The sequence below is a fragment of the Lithobates pipiens genome, unplaced genomic scaffold (genome assembly GCF_037356315.1).
Source record: "Lithobates pipiens isolate NorthernLeopardFrog02 unplaced genomic scaffold, aLitPip1_a1.2 Scaffold_23, whole genome shotgun sequence".
Taxonomy (NCBI): domain Eukaryota; kingdom Metazoa; phylum Chordata; class Amphibia; order Anura; family Ranidae; genus Lithobates; species Lithobates pipiens.
Genome location: NW_027507785.1, coordinates 279032594 through 279052701, shown reverse-complemented (window position 1 = coordinate 279052701; position 20108 = coordinate 279032594). Strand labels below are relative to the sequence as shown.

General features: G+C 41.7%; 1 protein-coding gene across 3 annotated transcripts in view; it reads right to left on the bottom strand.

Moving 5' to 3' along the window:
* Window positions 1-1084: 1084 nt before the first annotated feature.
* PODN (podocan) overlaps window positions 1085-20108 on the bottom strand; it is an 80895-nt gene continuing 61871 nt past the window's right edge. For all 3 annotated transcript variants that reach the window (XM_077453310.1, XM_077453309.1, XM_077453311.1), the window contains exons 5-11: window positions 15561-15670; window positions 13098-13254; window positions 12046-12161; window positions 9681-10338; window positions 8758-8906; window positions 6838-7032; window positions 1085-5284 (exon numbers count right to left, since the gene is read on the bottom strand). In XM_077453310.1, the coding sequence (XP_077309436.1) occupies window positions 6858-7032; window positions 8758-8906; window positions 9681-10338; window positions 12046-12161; window positions 13098-13254; window positions 15561-15670 (1365 nt within the window). In that variant the 3' untranslated portion in view covers window positions 1085-5284; window positions 6838-6857. The remainder of the gene's footprint in view (window positions 5285-6837; window positions 7033-8757; window positions 8907-9680; window positions 10339-12045; window positions 12162-13097; window positions 13255-15560; window positions 15671-20108) is intronic.

Genomic DNA, 20108 nt, shown 5'->3' with positions numbered 1-20108 from the left:
GCATATGCAATTTGCAAAGTGCACTGCTCCAGAGCTTAGTAATGGAGGTAAAGATATACTAAAGTGTCACTGCAAAGAAAATCCTATTACGTGCAAAGAAAAAAAAAATCATCATATTTGCTTGCACATGATTAGATGATGGAAGTCAGCAGAGCTTCTGCTCATTTACTAAGCTCTGGAGCAAATTCCAGTGTGTAAAGGAAAAATTATTATTATTTTTTTTGGTGGAGAAAGCTTAGACCCGTTTATGTTTTTTGCTGTTTGTATCGACACTAGGCAGATTCACCTTTCTATTTATCCTGGTGATCATTGTCACTGAGGAAGTGATGGAAATTCCAACATTTTAGAATTTATACCACAGCAAGAGGTGAGGGTAAATCATCCAACGGTGACAAGTGTCTAGGTCTAAAATGGAAATCCGTCTCAATTTGCCTCTCTTTTCCTGTGGAATCTTCACAAGAAGAATAGAGGGGGCATCTCATATAAACACAGACAGCTTCCCTACTCTATCCCTAAAAAACAAAAAACAAACAAACAAAAAAAAAAGGTAATGGTTATACATACACTTCAATGTTGTATAAGTTACCTAATTTTATAAGAGAAAAAGTGTCTAATTGGCAGACCTAAGTGAAAGAAAACAGAGAAATAAAATTAAAATAAAACGGCATGCAATAAAAATGGTATCTAATTGGTTGCTGTTGAAAGATTACATTTTTTATTTTTGTTCTGGGTTTTATAAATGACTACCAAATAACCTTATGATGGAGTGTACAAAGCACAGAAAGCATCTGATTCCAGGGTGGAAACAAGTGACTGGGTATGGCTTCATTTTGTCAGGAGGGTCCCGTCATCTCCCCCTTTCTGATGATTCACATGCAGCACATTTTATTTTACAAATATTTTCCCCTATAAAGTTTTCCGAGAAAACTAATTCGATTTCCAAACAATGGGGTTGTTCCAGCACTGCAAGCGTCACACTAATAATGTCATAGCCTTTCAGGGCAGGTCATTCAGGGACAGACAGGAAACAGCTGATGACTGAATGACAGGACGGTTTGCTGTGAAAGTAACACCAACACATGTATACATTCAATGGACATTTTATTAGGTGCAACTAGTCACTAAAACAAAATGACACATAACACATCCAACCTTGAAGAGGAAGGGCTGTAGCAACAGAGCCCCATGCCAAGTTCTGTCCTATACAAACTAAGAACATGTAAAGGAGGCTACACTGAGATCACTAAAACTAAAGACTGAGCTATTGAAAAATTGTTGCCTGAATTTCTTATAACAGTAAATCTATGAAAAAAAAAAAATATATATATATATATATAAAAGGTCGCTTATATTTGGGTCTCATGGCTCTGGATGCCAGCAATCTTCCAGGCAATGCCACACCCTCTCTCCCACCAAGGCTGGAAGGGGTATATTTATTTTTGCAACACATGGTAAATCAATGATCAAAAATTTAAAAACACTACTAAGGGCTATATACGAAGGCGGGGATATGCAATTAGTGGACCTCCAGCTGTTGCAGAACTACAACTCGCATGAAGCATAGCAAGACTCAGACAGCCACAAGCATGACACACAGAGGCAGAGGAATGATGGGACAACAACAGCTGGAGGTCGGCTAATTGCATATCCCTGTACTAAGGGGTTTCCTAACTAAAGGGAGATGCAAAGAATAGAGTTTTGTAAGTCTCTGTCAAACCTCCTCCCACTGGCCAGTGAGTTGGTGCACCTTGGGACCAAATTTCAAGAGTTGAAGCTCTCAACTTGCGTGAGTCCCACAAAATCGGGCATAGGTGCCCAAAACGTATTTTAAACAGGTAATAATATTTCCTTAAATAGTAGGTAGAAGGTTTTAGCCAGTGGCCTCTTACCACTGAATCATTTGAGGACTCGCCTCCTCTGTGTGGAATCAGTGACGTCAATTGTGACACAACTTGATGATGACCTCTCAGTAGACCAGGTGGCCGCACTGGACTGAACCATACAACTGCCTCAAGGAACTCTTCCCATTTTCTTCCTCTGCAGATCCCTGGTCTGCTGGCACTGGTAGTTCCAAAACAGCTCTACAGCATCAGGCTCAGTCTCTCTGGGGACTGTATCCCCTAGAAGTCCTTGCTCCTCCCAGCTGGCTTTGTCCTCTCCCAGGGTGCACAGCATTCCATTAGATTCCTCTACTGTCTCCTTCTTTCTCCTCTCTGCACACAGCTACTCCTCTTTTTGTTGGCATTGGCTGCCAGACCTAGCTGTGTGTGGGTGGCTGCAGCATCATTGACAGCCTGGTCTATCTGCACACACACACACACACACACACACACACACACACACACACACACACACACACCCTTTATCAACCTTTTTACCCCAGAGAAACCCTTGAAATACTCTCATACTCTGTACCATAGGCATACTGGTAATTAAAGTATAAACATAGGGCAAAAAAAAATCCACTGTTGCCCATCCAATGTCACTCATTCCCCTTGAATTGGGCCATGCCACAACTGTGCTGCAATCATGTGTCAAGCACCCTCTGAGGAGTTGCCCCCTGTGGATTGCTCTGCAGAGGGCACCAATGTTTAAATGAGCCCTAAGGGCATTGGAGAGGTGGAAATAAACCCATGTGAAGTGGCGAGAAAGCAGACTGCACAAGACTGACATGTCCATTCTTGCCACCTGGGACTTTGTCATCTAAAAGGACATTCTGATATGCATGTAGGCAAGTGCAGTCTACTTTCTCCATTGCAGATGGTGCTATCCGCAGTGGCACTGCAGATGGAGAGGAGGTCAGGAGGAACATGGTTCCTCTCTGGTTTCCTGGGTCACTGGGGAAATGAGCCGAGTGGATGTTGCCACCCCATGTCACTCTGGCAACCATCTTGGGTCAGAAAGAGCTTTTTTTAAGGCCCTGGCTTCCAGGTTTGCCGTACTTTTGGTGAATTGGTAGAGTAAGGACAGGTCAGGAGGGAAAGCATAGGGTTACATCTCTTCTGCACACCTTCTTGACTGGGCATAAGATGGCCAGACCGCATTCTGCCCCCCCTCCTCTCAACAGATACTGTCAGTCTTTTTTGCCACCGGCTTTGTTATGAACTTTTACTATATTACTTCAATACAAGTTTTATGTTGCACCTAACTGTGTGAATTATTGCTGCCACACACGCTGCAACACCCCCCCCCCCCCCCCACACACACACCTACAGTAAGTTTTATTGTCAGGGGAAGGTCCTCATCTCTATTGATATTTATATCTACCTATACACGTGCTAAGCTATAGGCATATGCCATTGTATTCTTTTACTATTTGTGTGAATTTAATGATCATGGCATGCTGGTATCAGCCCTATATAGATGTTAATGCACACTAAACAGACATCCTAGTGTTAGCCCTTATTTCTAGGAATTAAAGCGCTTGGCTAAAAGAACAAAACTTACCCAGAGATTGGCTGCCCAGGGGTATCAATAGATGTTGCATATGATTATATCCTCATCTGACAGTAATCTGTTGGGCTGGATAACATTCAGCTTATATTTTGCAGGAATCTTTACACATTCCATAAGTGGCAGGTGGTTTACCTTGTGCATGAAAGACAAGTATCCCAGGTATATACAGCTTCTTGATCTTTATTTGCAGTTCCATTATGTTTTAGAATTTATGATTATCACATATCCTTTATTTTTCAACTTAAAGCTGAACTCCATGCAGATACAAATTATTGCAGCTCTGCATTGCTTAATGCATTATTACATGTTCTTTTTAAATGCAATTAGTTTAATACCTAAATTTGACGTTATATCAGTGACTTGCATTCCCCAGGATAGCAGCATTCATTTTGGGAAAGAGACCGCATGTAAATGTGCTGGTAAGGATGCGCTGATAGGCAGACAGCAGAGTTTGCAGGAGGATGACTTTATGGGGTTGATTTGCTTAAGGCAAATAGACTGTGCCCTTTGCAAAGTGCAGTTGCACCAGAGCTTAGGAAATTAGCAGAAGCTCTGCTGACTAACCTCATCCAATCATGTGCAAGCAAAAATGCTTTTTTTTTGTTAACTTCCTTGCATGTGATTGGGTACTCTTTGCAAAGTTAAACTTCCTAATTTACTAAGTTCTGGAGTAACTGCGCCTTGCAAAGAGCACAGTCTATTTGCCTTTAGTAAATCAACCCCTATCTTTCTGCTGATGCTCTTTCTTGGTTCAGTCAGCAGGTTGAGGGCGGGATGATATCACCACTGTAATCCTTAAAGTCCAACTCCGGGAAATTTGAAACTTCTCCCTTGCAGTTGGGCTGCACCAGCACTTCAAGGGGTGACTGTTTCTTTATTCTTGGGGAGTGTAAAAGTACATCTACTTATTCAATCCTCCATTCCCCTGGCAGATGGTGCTCCCCCATGCTCTGGCGGTGGACCCTGTATTGATCTTAATGATACCAGGACCTTAGACCACTGGAGCATGGCGGAAATGCAACACAGAGGATCCTGCTTTCTGTGTCCCCTAGACCTAAGTAAAGAGTTAGCTCTTGCTGTGCAGACACAGCACTTCTGCAAGGAAGAATTATCAGTTGGTGACATCTACCTGGCTGTACGGTCTAATGGGACTGGATCGACAGAAACACAAATCCTTTTACAATATTGTCCATATATGTACAGTATTTCATTCGTGTATTTAGGTGTTTGTCTGATATTCAGCTTTAAAGTTCACTCCCTTTGTTAAAATTTAATTTATAAAATAGTAATAAAGATATTTTTGTAAAAATAAAAACATAAGCAAGTGCTCCGGCTGAGGTATAAGGTCCAATTTTAGTCCTTGTCAATAAGGTTAAAAGAGAAAACAGAGCATAGTGACCATACTTACCTATCCATACCACATTTTGTATGATAACCACATAATTCTGTGTGTTTTTTTTTTACTGGCCAAGCATTGTTAGAGGCAAAATAACTATAAAAATAATTTATGTCATGCTTGGAAGTAAGGTCTCTACCATGTAATATAATATCTGAAATGAAAAGATCTTGTTATCACAGACTGGAAGATCACCTTGTCTATGGATTTACTTCTTAACATGTAATATAATATAAAAATATAACAAAAGCCAGCTTTTGCAAGGTCCATAAAGATCACGTTTCTTATGCAGATTCATTCTGATCCCTTGTTTTGAATGTCCCAGGGCAACCATTGCGCACACAAATTACGGCAGAAGGTGCAAATCACACTAGATAGGTCATTAGAATGAAGATGGTGTTGTATGAAAGTCTTCATCTGTTCACTAGACATCTGAAAAAGAAAAACCTTTATTAGGTGTTACTGTCACGGAAGAAAAAGAAATACAAAATGAGTGTTAGCAAGCCATTTTAAATAAGCAGCGGTCTCCTTACTAGCAGCATTGTTGGAAAGCCACGTAGGGAAGAACTGTGGCCTGTTAATCCTCACAGCTAGCTCTGGGGGCATAAACCCCCTTAACCACTTAAGCCCCGGACCAATTTGCAGCCAAAGGACCAAGTCCCTTGTTGCGATTTGGCACTGCGTCGCTTTAAGTGACAATTGCACAGTCGTGCGACGTGGCTCCCAAACAAAATTGGAGTCCTTTATTTCCCCACAAATATAGCTTTCTTTTGGTGGTATTTGATCCCCTCTGCGGTTTTTATTTTTTGCGCTATATATATATATATAACAAAAATAGAGCGACAATTTTGAGAAAAATTCTATATTTTTTACTTTTTGCTATAATAAATATCCCCAAAAAATATATAAAAAAAATTTTTTCCTCAGTTTAGGCTGATACGTATTCTTCTACATATTTTTGGTAGAAAAATCGCAATTAGCGATTATTGATTGGTTTGCGCAAAAGTTATAGCGTTAACAAAATAGGGGATAGTTTTATGGTATTTTTATGAATTTTTTTTTTTTACTAGTAATGGCGGCCATCAGTGATTTTTATTGTGACTGCAACATTATGGCGGACACATCGGACATTTACACATTTTTGGGACCATTGTTATTTAAACAGCAATCAGTGCTATTTAAATGCACTGATTCCTGTGTAAATGGCACTGGCAGTGAAGGAGTTAACCACTAGGGGGCAGTGTAGGGGTTATGTATGACGTTATGTGTTTTTTTATTGTAGGGAGGTGTGGCCTGGCATGTGACATTACTGATCGTCTTTCCCTATATCAGGGAACAGACGATCGGTAACAGCCACAGTAGGAAGCACGAGGAGAGGTTTGTTTACACAGACCTCTCCTCATTCTTTAGCTCTGTGACCCGATTGCGGGACACCAGCGGCGATCGGCCACGGTCACTGAGCTCAGGACCGGGTCAGGAGCGCGCCGCCGCCGGCTCACTCCCGACCCCACGGCTGGGCACTTAAAGAGCAACGTAGAGGTACGTGCTTGTGCCCAGCCGTGACATCGGCGTGAGGCGGTCCTTAAGTGGTTATGTTTTGGTCTTGCTGGATGCCATTCCCTGCATGGCTGTCTACCTCTAGGAGTCTGCAAATTAACATTGCAACTATCTAAGGGTGTTCTGGCCCTAAACCCTCTCTCCCACCGTTCTGTTCAAGAGAAAAATAAATCTCTTTGCATTCAAGAAGTGTCTGGCACCCTTGAATCTACCCTGCATTACACCCACTATGCCTTGCAACCCACTCTATAAAGAAGGATGTCAGCTTTCCTTGGCTCTGGTGGTTCTCATTAGACCAAAGGAGATCCGGGACCTTGCTACAGCTCTACTGTAAAATTTACAGGGTTCACCCTGGTTTAGGAAAAAGGATTTTTGGTTCATTTTAGCCAAATATAATCTGGTTAAACTGTTCTTTTTTGTGAACGTACATGAAGTACCAGTTTTATCTTTATCTGTCTTCCTCCTCCTCTTCCTCTTCATCTTCATCATTTTCTGTTTCTTTTTCCTTTTTCTGCTTGGTCACCTTTGGTAAGGCTAAATGACTTTCAATGTCCAGAACTTGTAATTTATCCAGTCCATGGAATGCACTTTCTTTTACAGCTTCAGGAGTTAGCAGGTTGAACCTAAGAAAGGCAGAAAAAAAATCACTTTGTTGAGAATTCCTAAATGTTGCCAGTTTTATTTTGGCTCCTAAGGCCTCATGTACACTAGGCATTTAGCACAAGCGCACTGTCCAGCTCAGCTGCCAGCAGCCTATACAATTCTATCAGAGGCTGAAAGCTGCTTTGATTGGATAGGGCCGGATGGTTCACCAAGTGGTACTAACATATACACCCAGGGGCAAATGCCTAGAATATAAGAAATCTGCTTTCTGGGCATTCATCCCTGGGTGCAAACTGCACTAAATGTTAGTATCACTCATTGCTTCTTCTAGCCCTTTCAAGCTGCAACATTGAACCTTTACAGGCTGCAAGCAGTGCACCTGTGCCTTCTGCTGGTACAAAAACGCTGGGATTTCCTGCACAAGGACTACATTTCCAGCATGCATAAGGCCTTAAATGTAGTGATATGTTTCAATAAAAATTATTTTGGGCCAGTGTTATGATCCAGGCACAGATATATAGGAAAATACTACAGCACTGCTGTAGCCTCCCAGATATGCACTAGGGTAAATGTGAAGGAAAAGGGAATGGACGTTATGGAATATGGAATATGGCAGCTCCCCTGTATAGGTCCTGAGTCAACCTAGTAAACATGAAAGCAGAAAAGAGCAGAATGCACCTCCATCTGAGTATAGAGTGTGCAAAGGTTTAGCTTCTGGTGCTGAGAGCATAGGTGCGCTGTCCATTGACACTCCCAGCAGCCTGTCAAACTCTATGAGAGGCTGACAGCTGCTACAGCAGAATGAGGCTGGATGGTGCACCTAACAGTATGAATGTTTAGGGCAATATGTGCACAAGGATCAATGCCTGGATCGCAGACTTCTCTGCATTTCAGACATTGATGTCTAAGTGCATACTGCCCTAAATGGAAACACCGCTAGCTGCACCATCCAGTCCCAGCAGGCTTGGACGGGGCACCTGTGCTCTCTGCCTGAAGCTTAATGCCAGAGCCCTATGCACCAGAGCTAAATGCCCAGTGTGCAGGGGATCTTGGATAGAAGTCAGTGACCATACTTTTTCCACAGCTGTAGAGTCATTAGAATGAAGCATGATCACTGACCAGCCCATAGCATGCTGATGAAAAGCATTACAGCATTGCGTTCTTATTCTTTTTATTACAACACTATGGGGGCTATTTACTACAAGTGCAAACTACAAGTGCAAAGTGAACATGAAATTGCACTGAAAGTGCACTAGGAAGTGCAGTCACTGTAAATCTGAAGGGTAGATCTGATATGAGGGGAAGCTCTGCTAATTTTATTATCCAATCATGTACAAGCTAAAATGCTGTTTTTTTTATTTTCCTTGCATGTCTCCCTCAGATCTGCAGCGACTGCACTTCCAAGTGCACTTTCAGTGCAATTTCAAGTGCACGTTGCACTTGTAGTTTGCACTTGTAGTGCAAAGTGGATTTGCCTTTAGTAAATAACCCCCTATGGAGTCAAGTAGCACATAAATGGCTCGCTGTGCCGTCCTTTCCTCTTCCAGTCATTTTGTATGTGAGATTACAGGAAGCTAGCATAAAAACATATTGGGGAGCTCATTCTAGCTGCACAACAGTTGAATTTTTCTATAACATGACTGGATTAAACATAATTTTTTTTATAGTTTTGTTGCATTACATTTTTAAATATAAAAAATATTAAATGGAAGCATATATACAATATTAGTGTTGGTTTCTGTTACCTGAGGAAGATCCCCTTTATATTAGGGATGGACTCAAAGGCACTGTCAAACAATGTGGCAATCCTGTTGCTCTGTAGGTACAGGTACTCAAGGCTTTCAGGTAAGTCCGATGGTACATAAGACAGCTGATTCGTTGACAAATCAAGCAGCTGCAAGACACGTGGTATGCATATGTCAGCCTTGGCTACATTTTCAGCTTCAGATAGGAAATAATTCTAGATTAACTGTTTTTACATTAAGATCATCAATAACATGCACACATGAAAGGAAAAGTCTGAAATTTCAGTACTGGGTGAGCAACAGTGCTCTACTCCAAAGACTGAGGCTCCAAAGGCAAATTTTACCAGATTTAGTTCTCAAAGGTTTTTCAGCTGGGTCCATCATTTGGCTTTTAACCCTTTCATGACCAGGAGTTATTGAAACCTGGATGCCCAGGCCAAATTTAGCAGTTTTGGTATGCATTAGATAAACTCACAATAACCCATGTGACTGGTTTGATTACCAAATAACCATGGTACTTTACATTAATCTCTTACCACCCATGTAATGCACTTGTCTGAGGGTGGGCTTTATTGCCCACATAACACACATATACTTCCATAGACAGCCAAGATATCTGTCTTGAGAGTGTGCTCCAAGTAGAGTGACTGAATCGTCATAGGCAGCTCTTGGTCTCTGGTTATGATTGGGAACAAGGGGGACAGGCTCCTGACTATGTGACCACTGTAACAGCCAATCACAATGGGCACATGTTCGGTCAGTCCATCTAGGCCCCTGCACGTAAAGACCCACGTAAAGGGCCCCCGGGGCTGTATGGCAAGTGGTTATTAAGGAATGATTTTAAAAATACAGCAGCACCTGCAGGATGGGACCAATAATCACATATGTACAGTAGGAGAAACCTGATTACCGAGCTGCCTTACCTGGAGACTGCTGAGCTCTGCCCAGGCCCCTGTATAAATAGAGATGATCTTTAGTTTATTGAAGCTTAGGTACAGTTCTTTCAGCTTTGACATCCCAGCCAGTGTGTCTTGTGGTACGGAGCTAATTTCATTTTCTTTCAATTTAAGGATCTCCAAGTTCTTTGGAAGCCCATATGGAACAGATTTTAATTTATTGCCTGACATGTCCAATGTTTTTAGGAGCCTCAGTTTACGGAATGCCTCCTTATGTACTGAGCTACTCATAATCTTGTTATAGCTCAGATTCAGGTCCTCAATAAAATATGTGGTGTTAAAGTCATCCTTGGAAATGCCAGTGATTTGGTTGTGAAGAAGCATCAGTGTCTTCACCCTACGAGGAAGTCCTCCAGGTACCTTTTCCAGCAAGTTGTTGTACATGTGAAGAGTGTGCAGCTTCTTTAAACCCTGAAAAGCTGATGGATGAATGCCCCGAGCCCTCAGCCTGTTGTTATGGAGCAAAAGATACTCCAAGTTTTTAATCTGCGTTAAAACATCAACCGCTATAGACCGAATGTTATTTTTTTCCAAATGAAGAATGACAATGTTACGGGGTAGCCCACTGGGAACATGAGTCAGGCCATTGCTCGATAGATCTAGATACTCAAGTCTGGTCAGTTTCCTGAAAAAGAGAAAGATTTAAAAGGTAAAAAAAGAGCCCATATCACTGCAAGCAAAGATCAGCTTGTGATAAGTACAAGGATATATTAATTGGAACTTTGGCCAAACAGCTATATTCATATCTTAAATACTTATATGTGAACTTTGAATGGAGCTGGCTTTCTATTCTTAACTACGTAGGCACACAACCTTTAATGCAGGAGTCTCAAACTGGCGGCCCTCCAGCTGTTGCAAAACTACAAGTCCCATCATGCCTCTGCCTGTGGGAGTCATGCTTGCAACTGTCAGCTTTGCAATGCCTCATGGGACTTGTAGTTTTGCAACAGCTGGAGGGCCGCCAGTTTGAGACCCCTGCTTTAATGCCTATAGTATCTTCTTTCTGTTGGGATCACACAACATTTCCTTGTTTTATTGGTCTTGACCTACAAGGGGCTCATTTATAACAGGGAGCAGATTCTCCATACTTTGTGGCAATTTGTGTCCCATTCAAAAAAATGAAGGCCATGGTATGCAGTCTGCAGTGTCCTACGGAGTTCTCCAATCTCTCTCTGATTGTCATCAGATTATGTATATGACTTTGACAGGTCCCACCTTTTTTCTTATTCATTTTTATTGTGCTCCTATTGCTTTAGAGTCCCAAATAAATAAAAAGTCAGGCTGCACCACTGTTGCCTCTTTTAGTTTTCCTCTTTCACTTGTCTGTTTATTGGACAATCAAAAAGCACTGTGATGATGCCGACTGATTGTTCATTGACAGGACTGGAGCAGAAGAGGTGACATCTGTAAAGCAGAAGTGAGAAATAAACTTATCTGACTGCAGAGTGATGTAAAATGTAGGGATTTTAGTAAAATTAAAAAATTTTGCAATCAGAGAAATTTCCCAGAATTGGAAACTCTCAATTTTGCTCACCATAAAAATAAAATTTGTTTTTTTAGAGTTGATTTACTGAGTTTAGTGTACTTTGTATTTCAGTTTTTTCCCCATTGTTGTGTATTTTATCGATATTAGACTGTAGATCTACATTTTTTCAACGGTTTGTTTTTTTCTTCTCTAATTAGGCTAATGAAGGGTAAATTTGGCAAGGGAACAAGTCCAGGATGGTTGAAAGGAGCTTATGTAACCCTCAAAAGCCATCTATATTGCACCCTTAAAACCACAAAAAAAAATCATACTTCTTCGATCCCATTGCATTTTGCCAAAATAGCAAATTTTGCTGTAATCTCCCAATTTTTTACAAAATAGAATCCACATTTGAAAAACAAAACAGCCAGTAAAAAAGCACATTCTGGAGGCAGCAGGATTGCCCCCTGAAGGCCTAGAAGTTATTGCTCTACTGCACTCACTTTTCGGGGGGGGGGGGGGGGGGTGAAACTGCTGCCAGGGTAAAAGAGGACTAATGCCAATTCAGAGACTGCCAATTAGGATATTTGATCTCTTTAAGAGCTTTTGCTGTTAAAGAATCTTCATCACGCAAAACCCTTCTGGGCATGTCATACGCCAATCCTCTACTGTAAACTGTGATTCTATCTGCTTTCTCCTTCCTATATCACTCTTACAAAAAGGCTTGTGTGTTAAATGACAGAGCATAATAAAGGATGGGGCTTCCTAATATGCTAGCTATACCTCATTTGTACCCAAGGATGTCTTGTATTCATAACTTCAGAAATATACAATTTTTCTGTTGAAGAGTGATTGTCATTGTCTCACCCAAATGTCTCATTGTTCATCCCGTCATTTGTCAGGAGATTGTGCTGCAAGTAGAGCTCCCGCAAACCAAACAGATGACTAAATGCTCCTTCTGGAATCTTTTCCAGCTTATTGTTCTGCAAGATAGAAGAATATTATTTGGTTGTGTGTTGCATGCTAATTGAACAAACACATTTTTATATACGTAAAGTATAACTAAAGGCAAAACTTTTCCATTTGTTTGGACAGAGTGGAGAGGAAATAGTTTGTCCTGTTTACTGTTATCACAGAATGTGAAAGAGAAAGAATTCAAAATTTTGGGTTGCCCCCAGAACAGTAACCGAGAGAAAATATTCCAATAAGGACGCTAGTTCTAGTGACCCTGGTGACAACCAGAACTTCCCTCATTTTGAAGGGATATTCTCTTACTTACTATTTTGGCTATAGGGCAGGAAGTGGAGGGAAATCTCCCCAATGGGACTCGGGTGTCTCTCTTCTCTCCTCAGTTGTCCTTTTTGGTGTATTTTATATTTAGACCTCAATAAAAAATGATAAACTACACGAAACCCATCTACCAACCTGTCTATTGTTGTATCTATTATTTTGAAAGCCCAATATAAAAGAAAAAAATTGTTGGAAAAATCCTTGTTGGTATAACCAATAATGTTTTGTGCCTTCATTATTTATGGTCCCAATAATATGGACAGTGGTAGGGGTGTGTCCTTTGCATCCAAATTTTAAGCTAAAAGGTCCCTCTTTCTCAGCTCATAAAAGGTGGAAGGAATGGTCTAGTATGTTTTATTGCTGAGCATAACTTTCTTTCTCGATGATGTCCGCACCCCCAATTTTTTTTACACGCAACAAAGGGACAGAAATTGAGGGAAAAAAGTTAGAGACAGGAACCTCTTCTATACTTAATGTAAAACAAATGGCTGGAATTTGGCTTTATGATTGGTCCTATCTTCATATAATGTATAGGTTTACTAAACATACTCAGTGTTGCAAGACAATTTTCCAATGATTTATAGTAATTTTTGGAACATTTCCAACAGGATTGTACTGAATTTGTGTACCCTCAAATGCAGCTTGTATAATGCCGCGGGCAGGTTCCTGGGAACATACTTCAGGAAGTTGCTGGACATGATAAGGATCTCCACGTTGTTTGATTGGTTGAACATGTTGTCCGGTAGACCAGCATCTGTCAGTTTATTGTTGTGCAGATATACAGACCTGGTGGGAGAGACCATGCCATCATTTTGAAGGCCATTCTGCTATACAATACAATACAATGGTCTACAGTTTTTGTTCTTAAGAGATTTTCCATTAGCCCATTTAAAATGTTGAATAACAAAGAGGCATTCCAAGACTGCAGTGCTGGAACAGAGGAAATGTAGGAGAAACGGGCCATCAGAAATGGTAAAATATGCCAATTTCTAATGCAGCGGTTTTCTGGATTTAGAGACCTGACAGGGTTCCTTCAAAAATTATATTTTAGAGATTGGGTTTAAATAAAGTCCATATTTAAGTGGATGTAAAACTTAGATAATTCATACTAAATACCTACTGTAGATATAAAGAGCACAATAAAAAATTGTCTTAACCTCTTTAAAATTAACTAGAATGCCTGTTTGTTGTGTATATATGTATGATAAAGAAATATATCTTTAGTGAAAATGTTTAATAAGAGCCTGTGAACAACTTTAAAAATTGTAGGAAAAGCATAGAAAATCAAGTATTTTAAAAGCTTACTTGCAGTATTTTTCTTTTCCATGAAGGAGTTTTTTCACTGGCAATGAGCCTGTCACGGTCTGAAGTCAGGTTCAGAGGCCAGTAACTATAGCAATGGAGCAGTGCCCACTGACAAGCGAGACACGTATACAAGCAGGTCACCCTGGCTGATGACACGAGTTCACCTGAGGTGTGGGCTTTAAGTATTAATCAGTATTTACCAGAGATCCTGATGGTGGAGATGGATTTTTCTGCATGTTAGTAGCAGGTGGAGGTCCTCAGGATCGCCCCACCAGGAGGTGAGCAAGCTGGAGTTCAGTAGCAGATATAGCAGGTAGGGATCAAGCAGCAGTGTAGTCAGGAAACAAGCCAAAAGGTAGGTAACGAATGGTTGTAGGTTGGGATTAAGCAGAAGCATAGCCGAGGAACAAGCCAAAGGTCGGTACCAAATTATTGGAGGTTGGGATTAAGCAGAAGCTTAGTCGAGGAATAAGCCAAAGGTCGCTAACGAATGGTAGCGAAGATATGGACAGCAGCAGGAGTGACAAAAGCGAGTTATTGTGAGGGAGCACAATAATCTGGCAACCAGAAGTGCAGAGACATGGCTTAAATCATGAAGTTCATGGGAGGAACAAAAAGCTCAAGGTTCAAGACAAACAAGATTCAAGGCAGAATCATTCAAGAAATTGTCCAGGTAACTGTCTAGCATTCCAATTGGCTCAGCAAGCAGAGTTATTGCCAGACACACCAGAGGTCGTAGGTTCAAATTCAGGCCCTGATAGTGCCTTTGAACTTGCTTTCAAATTTGACCACTTCAAGAAGAGTCAATTTCATAGCCCTTTCTGCACATCACTGCCCCTTTTCTTCTGGGGCTGTCTACTAACTGCCCAACTCCTCCACCCGCAATGAGGAATACTCTAAAGTGTCAATTGACTGAGTCTGAGTCTGCTGGGGCTGTTGACATCACGTTCAAGATGGCCAAGATCAGCAGCAGTCTCACGGCTTTTGGATGCCTACACACTGGAGGATTTTGGGCTAAAAAACTTGCCTAAAATCTGATATTGGCACATATAATTCCTATGGCAAAATTGTTGTTGAAAGTAATAATCTGTCAACAGGGTTTCTTTAAAAGACCAACTCTCTTTAGCAAAAATATACTGAACTTATAAAAAGAGTTTATGCAAAACAGTCTTATTTAAGATTAGCATGGCAGCAAGCATATTTCTTATATGACCAGTTCTCCTTAGACTGTATATAATGCAGTTTTTTTTTTTTTCTCATTTACATATGAGGAATGTTTCCTGTTATAAACACCACCCATATGCTTTTCAGCACATTTATAGGAAATTGCTGTTATTAATAAAAAATAGCATATTTTCAATAATTCAAGTCTTTGGCACTGCTGACGTTAAACACGTACGTTTATATCATTAGTTATAAAATCAGTATAGTTACATAAAGCAGAACTGCATAGTTTTGGGTCCCCATGACTACTTTCTCTAACAAACCTGTTCCCTGAAGGACAACGACCTGTAAGGGCCTGTGGTGAAACTAGACCCTTTAAGGAGTGAGTAAATGGGACAATGCTTGATCAGTTTTTTTTTCCTTCTTCTGTATTAACTGTTGGTGTAGGGTTCAATTTATAAATTTTTTCTTTTCTTTTTTTATTTATTGGTTGAACTCAATGGACTTTTGTCTTTTCAAGTTAACTAATGAATTCACCATCTATATCAATACTGTATAGATCACTTTAAGTACGTCTTATGTATATGCACATATATATCGATCTTACATTCCTTGTTTCTCACCGTAGACTTGGTTTATGCCCAAAAGTCATTCCGTAGATTTTAGTTATATAATTGGCTGCAAAGTCTGCACTCATCAGTGAGTTTGGGAGGAAGCGGGGTGCCAGAGTTAGCTAAAAATGAAAAGAGGGAATAGTTACAAAAAGTTAAAAAAATATACAAGCATTCAAATTTTTGTTTAGTCACATCAGTGGCGGCTGGTGTTTTTTTTCTTTTGGGGGGGGGCACAAACAAGCAACCCTCCAGTCGGCCCCCCGTACTTACCCCATTTAGGTCACAGGTGTGTGGGCAGCGCTCCTACGGGCAGCGGCTTCCAACGCATCTCCTCCTTCTCTGCATCACGGTGGAAGCCATGGCTTCCGATACGTCTCCTCCTTCTAGGTGTCCTTTCAGCCAGTTGGGTGATGGGTCTCACGACCCGCTTACTGATTGACCGGGAGGAGAATCAGTGTGACAATTATGAATATTAATTTGTGATTGTCACAGAACTGGGTGGGCTCAGGGTGCAGTGCTCTGCGCACCCCGAGACCACCCTTTTTTGAAGCCTATTAGAGCTTCAGGCTATAAAAAAAAACCCCACTGGAATCCATGCGTCTGGCACCCTGCATGTAGATTGGGGGCTGGACGCATGGATGGGTGGGTGGCACTCCTGCGCTCCTTATGGATGGGGGGGCTGCTGATTCACATTCAGATAAAACTTTTAGAGAGAAGTGTAACACTTTCATTGGGCAAAATCATTCCTGTATTCATTGTACATTCTGAAATTTAGATTATTACTATATTTTCGGGTGTTTACGTATTTTTAAATATAGGTACAGGAGATGGCTTTCACATGATGTACATGATGAGTTAAACAGGCTACAAGTGCAGTCAGATACTTATACACTCAGTGCTTACAAGCTGTAAAGTAAGGGACAAATCTATTCCCCACTGCTGCTAATCGTGAGCTTCAGGCTGGAACTCATTTTGGCCAAACATAACATGGGTTTGAAGAGGGACTTGTTGGAAGGCACTGCAGTAACAAAAAAATGCAATGCACATCCCAACTTGATATTTGGCCTCAATTTCTGCATCCATGTGGAGCCAGGCGTCTGAATTGTTAATTCACTAGAAAACCTCTCACTCTTAGCTTTCTGTAACTCAGCTCATTCTTTAAACCTCAGCACAGAACTGAAGGCTCACAATATAATCGGTACAAAGGGTTACATTACCAACATTTCTTTTAGAGAGCCTATCACTGGATAATTAATTTCAAATAAACTCTTCCCATATGATTATTTGTGTATTTAGTGTACTTTATGCATGTTATTTACCTGTAAAGGCTTGAGATTGCTGCCGGGCTCTGCCATCTTGGATGTGATGTAGGGAGGCCCGTGCTGGACAAAATTCCCAGGGACCCAAGCAGTGGAGGCCAGTCTACAAGGGGTGCAGGTGTGCCGCCCCTCCAGCCCGCACCATCCGCTCCTTTACCCTACACAATCAAACATCACTGTGCAGGGCGCCGGACCAAAAGGTCTCTACCAGGCCCGTCACCCCCTCACAAGCATGTGACCAGAGCCTGAGGCCCCGATTGGCCCATTTCATGATGTCCTCAGGGTGCAGAGCACTGCACTCCTAACCCTGGCTTCCTGGACCAGCCAATCAGGACAGGAGGCCAAATACCCAGATCGCTGGAGGGCTCCGCTTGTAGGGTGAGTGCGCCCCCCCCCCCCAAAAAAAAAATCCTTCATTACTAGCCTCCACTGTTAAGGCGTCAGTATACCAAGACATTTTGGACAATTTCATGCTCTCAATTTTGTGGGAACAGTCTGGGGATGGCCCCTTCCTGTTCCAATATGACTGCGCATCAGTGCACAAAGCAAGTTCCATAAAGACATGGGTGAGTGAGTTTTGGGTGGAGGAACTTGACTGACCTACACAGGGTCCTAACCTCAACCTAACACATTTGGGATTAATTAGAACGGAGACTGCGAGCCAGGCCTTCTCGTCCAACATCAGTGCCTGACCTCACAAATGCGCTTCTGGAACAATGGTCAAACATTCCCATAGACACACTCCTAAACCTTTTGGACAGCCTTTCCAGAAGAGTTGAAGCTCTTGTAGTTGCAAAGGGTGGGCCAGCTCAATATTGAATCCTATGGACTAAGACTGGGAAGCCATCAAAGTTCATGTGCGTGTAAAGGCACTTTTGACAATATAATATACAGTAGGTAACAGGTGTGCATATAATAGTGAGATAATACCTTTCTTGTCAGACTCACACCTACCTTGGAGTCTAATAGTGTCTAATAGCGTTATGGAGTTGTAAGTACTTATAATAGCAATTACATAATAGGGGAACTCTGCCTGCAATTGGTCAAAAGATTTGACCACCAAACCATCAAATAATTGTGAGCGGTATCCAACCCCAGCATCTATCCAAGAGGAATAGTTCAAAAGTTTGCCCAACTCATTATAATATCGGTTGCACCAAATCATTGTACAAGCGAGACAGCCTACAAGGCCAACCACGTTTAGTTTCAGTCCAGAGCTTCATAAGCGGTTGGACTGTAGGGCAATTAGACGGAGCAGCGGGAAAGCCCATCTCCATCTTCCAGTTTATGTTTTAGAGCATGGAATGGTTAGAATCCCTGTATTTTATTTACTGTCTGTGTTAAAATTCCTAGCACAGCCTGATTTCCAAGGAATTGAAAGTGACTCTGTCCAAAGTGAGGCGAGAGGGTTATTCCGCCTTTGTATAATTGTCACTGGAACCTGACAAAGGTTCTTACCCTTTCCTAATCTTTCCCCCAAAAAAAAAAAATTTGGACCATATGATTTCACATTGCTCTTCTGCAGTTTGAATGTGACCTGCTAGTGAACAAACAACTGGTTTGGGAAACAGGAAAAATGAAATTTAAATCGCTGACATGTTCTATTCTAAGCCATGAGGAAAACTGCCAATATCTCATCAACAGGGACTCAACACATTCTAAAAATATGTCACATGATGCCAATTTAAACGAAATCTGTAATAGAAGTATGCCAGGAAAACTAAGATTGGCAGTGTACAGGAACTGCCCAGTCGGATGTGTCCCAGTGTACTGGACCCCCCAGAAAATCCTATGTATATATCTGAAAGGGAGCTGTGTGCTTGTGTGTCCCCATTGGGTAGATTTCCTTTTCGCCAGGACAGAAAGAGAGGGAAATCTTCCTAATGAATTTTCAGAGAGTTCCAGCAGTGGATAGGGAGGTAGGTGATAATGTCCAAGTTGGAACAGAAACTTGCTGTACAGCTTCAGTTTTAATCTGCCTGCCACATACCTGCCAAGACCTCTTCGAAAAGATAGAAACATAGAAAGATGATGGCAGAAAAAGACCAAGTAGTCCATCGAGTCTGCCCTTTTAGTTTGGGGGGGGGGTTTCTTTTTTAATGTTTTCACTTTTTTTTATTGCTTGTTTTTTTTTCTTCTGTTAACTTTGTTGCCTGACCAAAGGCCTGTCCATATTTGCCTTCCTAACTCTCCTCAGAGAGAGCGGGTCCTGAGACCTGTCACCCGATTTGCCGAGAGGAGAAGCAATCCTATTGGCCATGGAGGAAGAGGGAGGAGATGTAGGAGAAGCCACCATGAAGCCCAGAAGGAGGAGACACAGGGGAAGCCAACGTGTAGCCCAGGAGGAGGAGACTCAGGGTGAAGCTGCCGCCCGCAGGAAGCACTGCACACCACCTAGATGGGGTAAGTGCGGGGCTGGTGACCGACCGACCAAAAGGGGGTGGAGGATGCCTTCCATGATGTCTTCCAATGATCTTCCATTCTATGGATAGTGTAGGACTCACTAATTTGGGGTCAGTATTTTGTTCTTTGTCTCAGTAAGTGGGCTCAGCACTATATGACCATATAGTGTGACCAAACCCCCATATTTTCTGAATATGCTCGGGTGGTTTTAAATAGCTTTGCAGGAGTTAAATGTAACTTTTGTATGCGTGTGCTGTAATTTTTTTTTCTTTCTGCCTGTGATTCGACTGCTTTTGGGGGGGGGGGGGGGTTGTGGCATTGTGGCAGGTGGATTGTTTGCCACCACTGTGTCTGGCTATAGATCTATGTTTGTCCCAAGCATGTTTGAAGCCATTTACTGTTGACTGTCTTATTACCTCTGCTGATAGTTTATTCCAAGCATCAACTACCCTTTCAGTAAAATGATACTTTCTAAGATTAGTTTTGAACTTCCCTCCAGTTAGTTTGAGGTCATGTCCCCATGTTCTTGATTTTGGTCTCATATTAAAAAAAACTGCCTTGCTGAACCTTATTCACCCCCTTGATGTTTTTAAAGGTTTCAATCATGTCTCCCCTTTCCTTTCTTTCCTCCAGACTGTACATATTAAAGTGATTGTAAAGCTACTATTTTATTTTATTTTTTAAAACAAACATGTCATCCTTACCTCCACTGTGCAGTTCATTTTGCACAGAGTGGCCCCGGTCCTCAACTTCTGGGGTCCCCAGAACCTCCCGAGTTCACCCTAGACGCAGAATGCTGGACTCAGCCCCACCCCTCAGCGCCGGCGTTATTGGA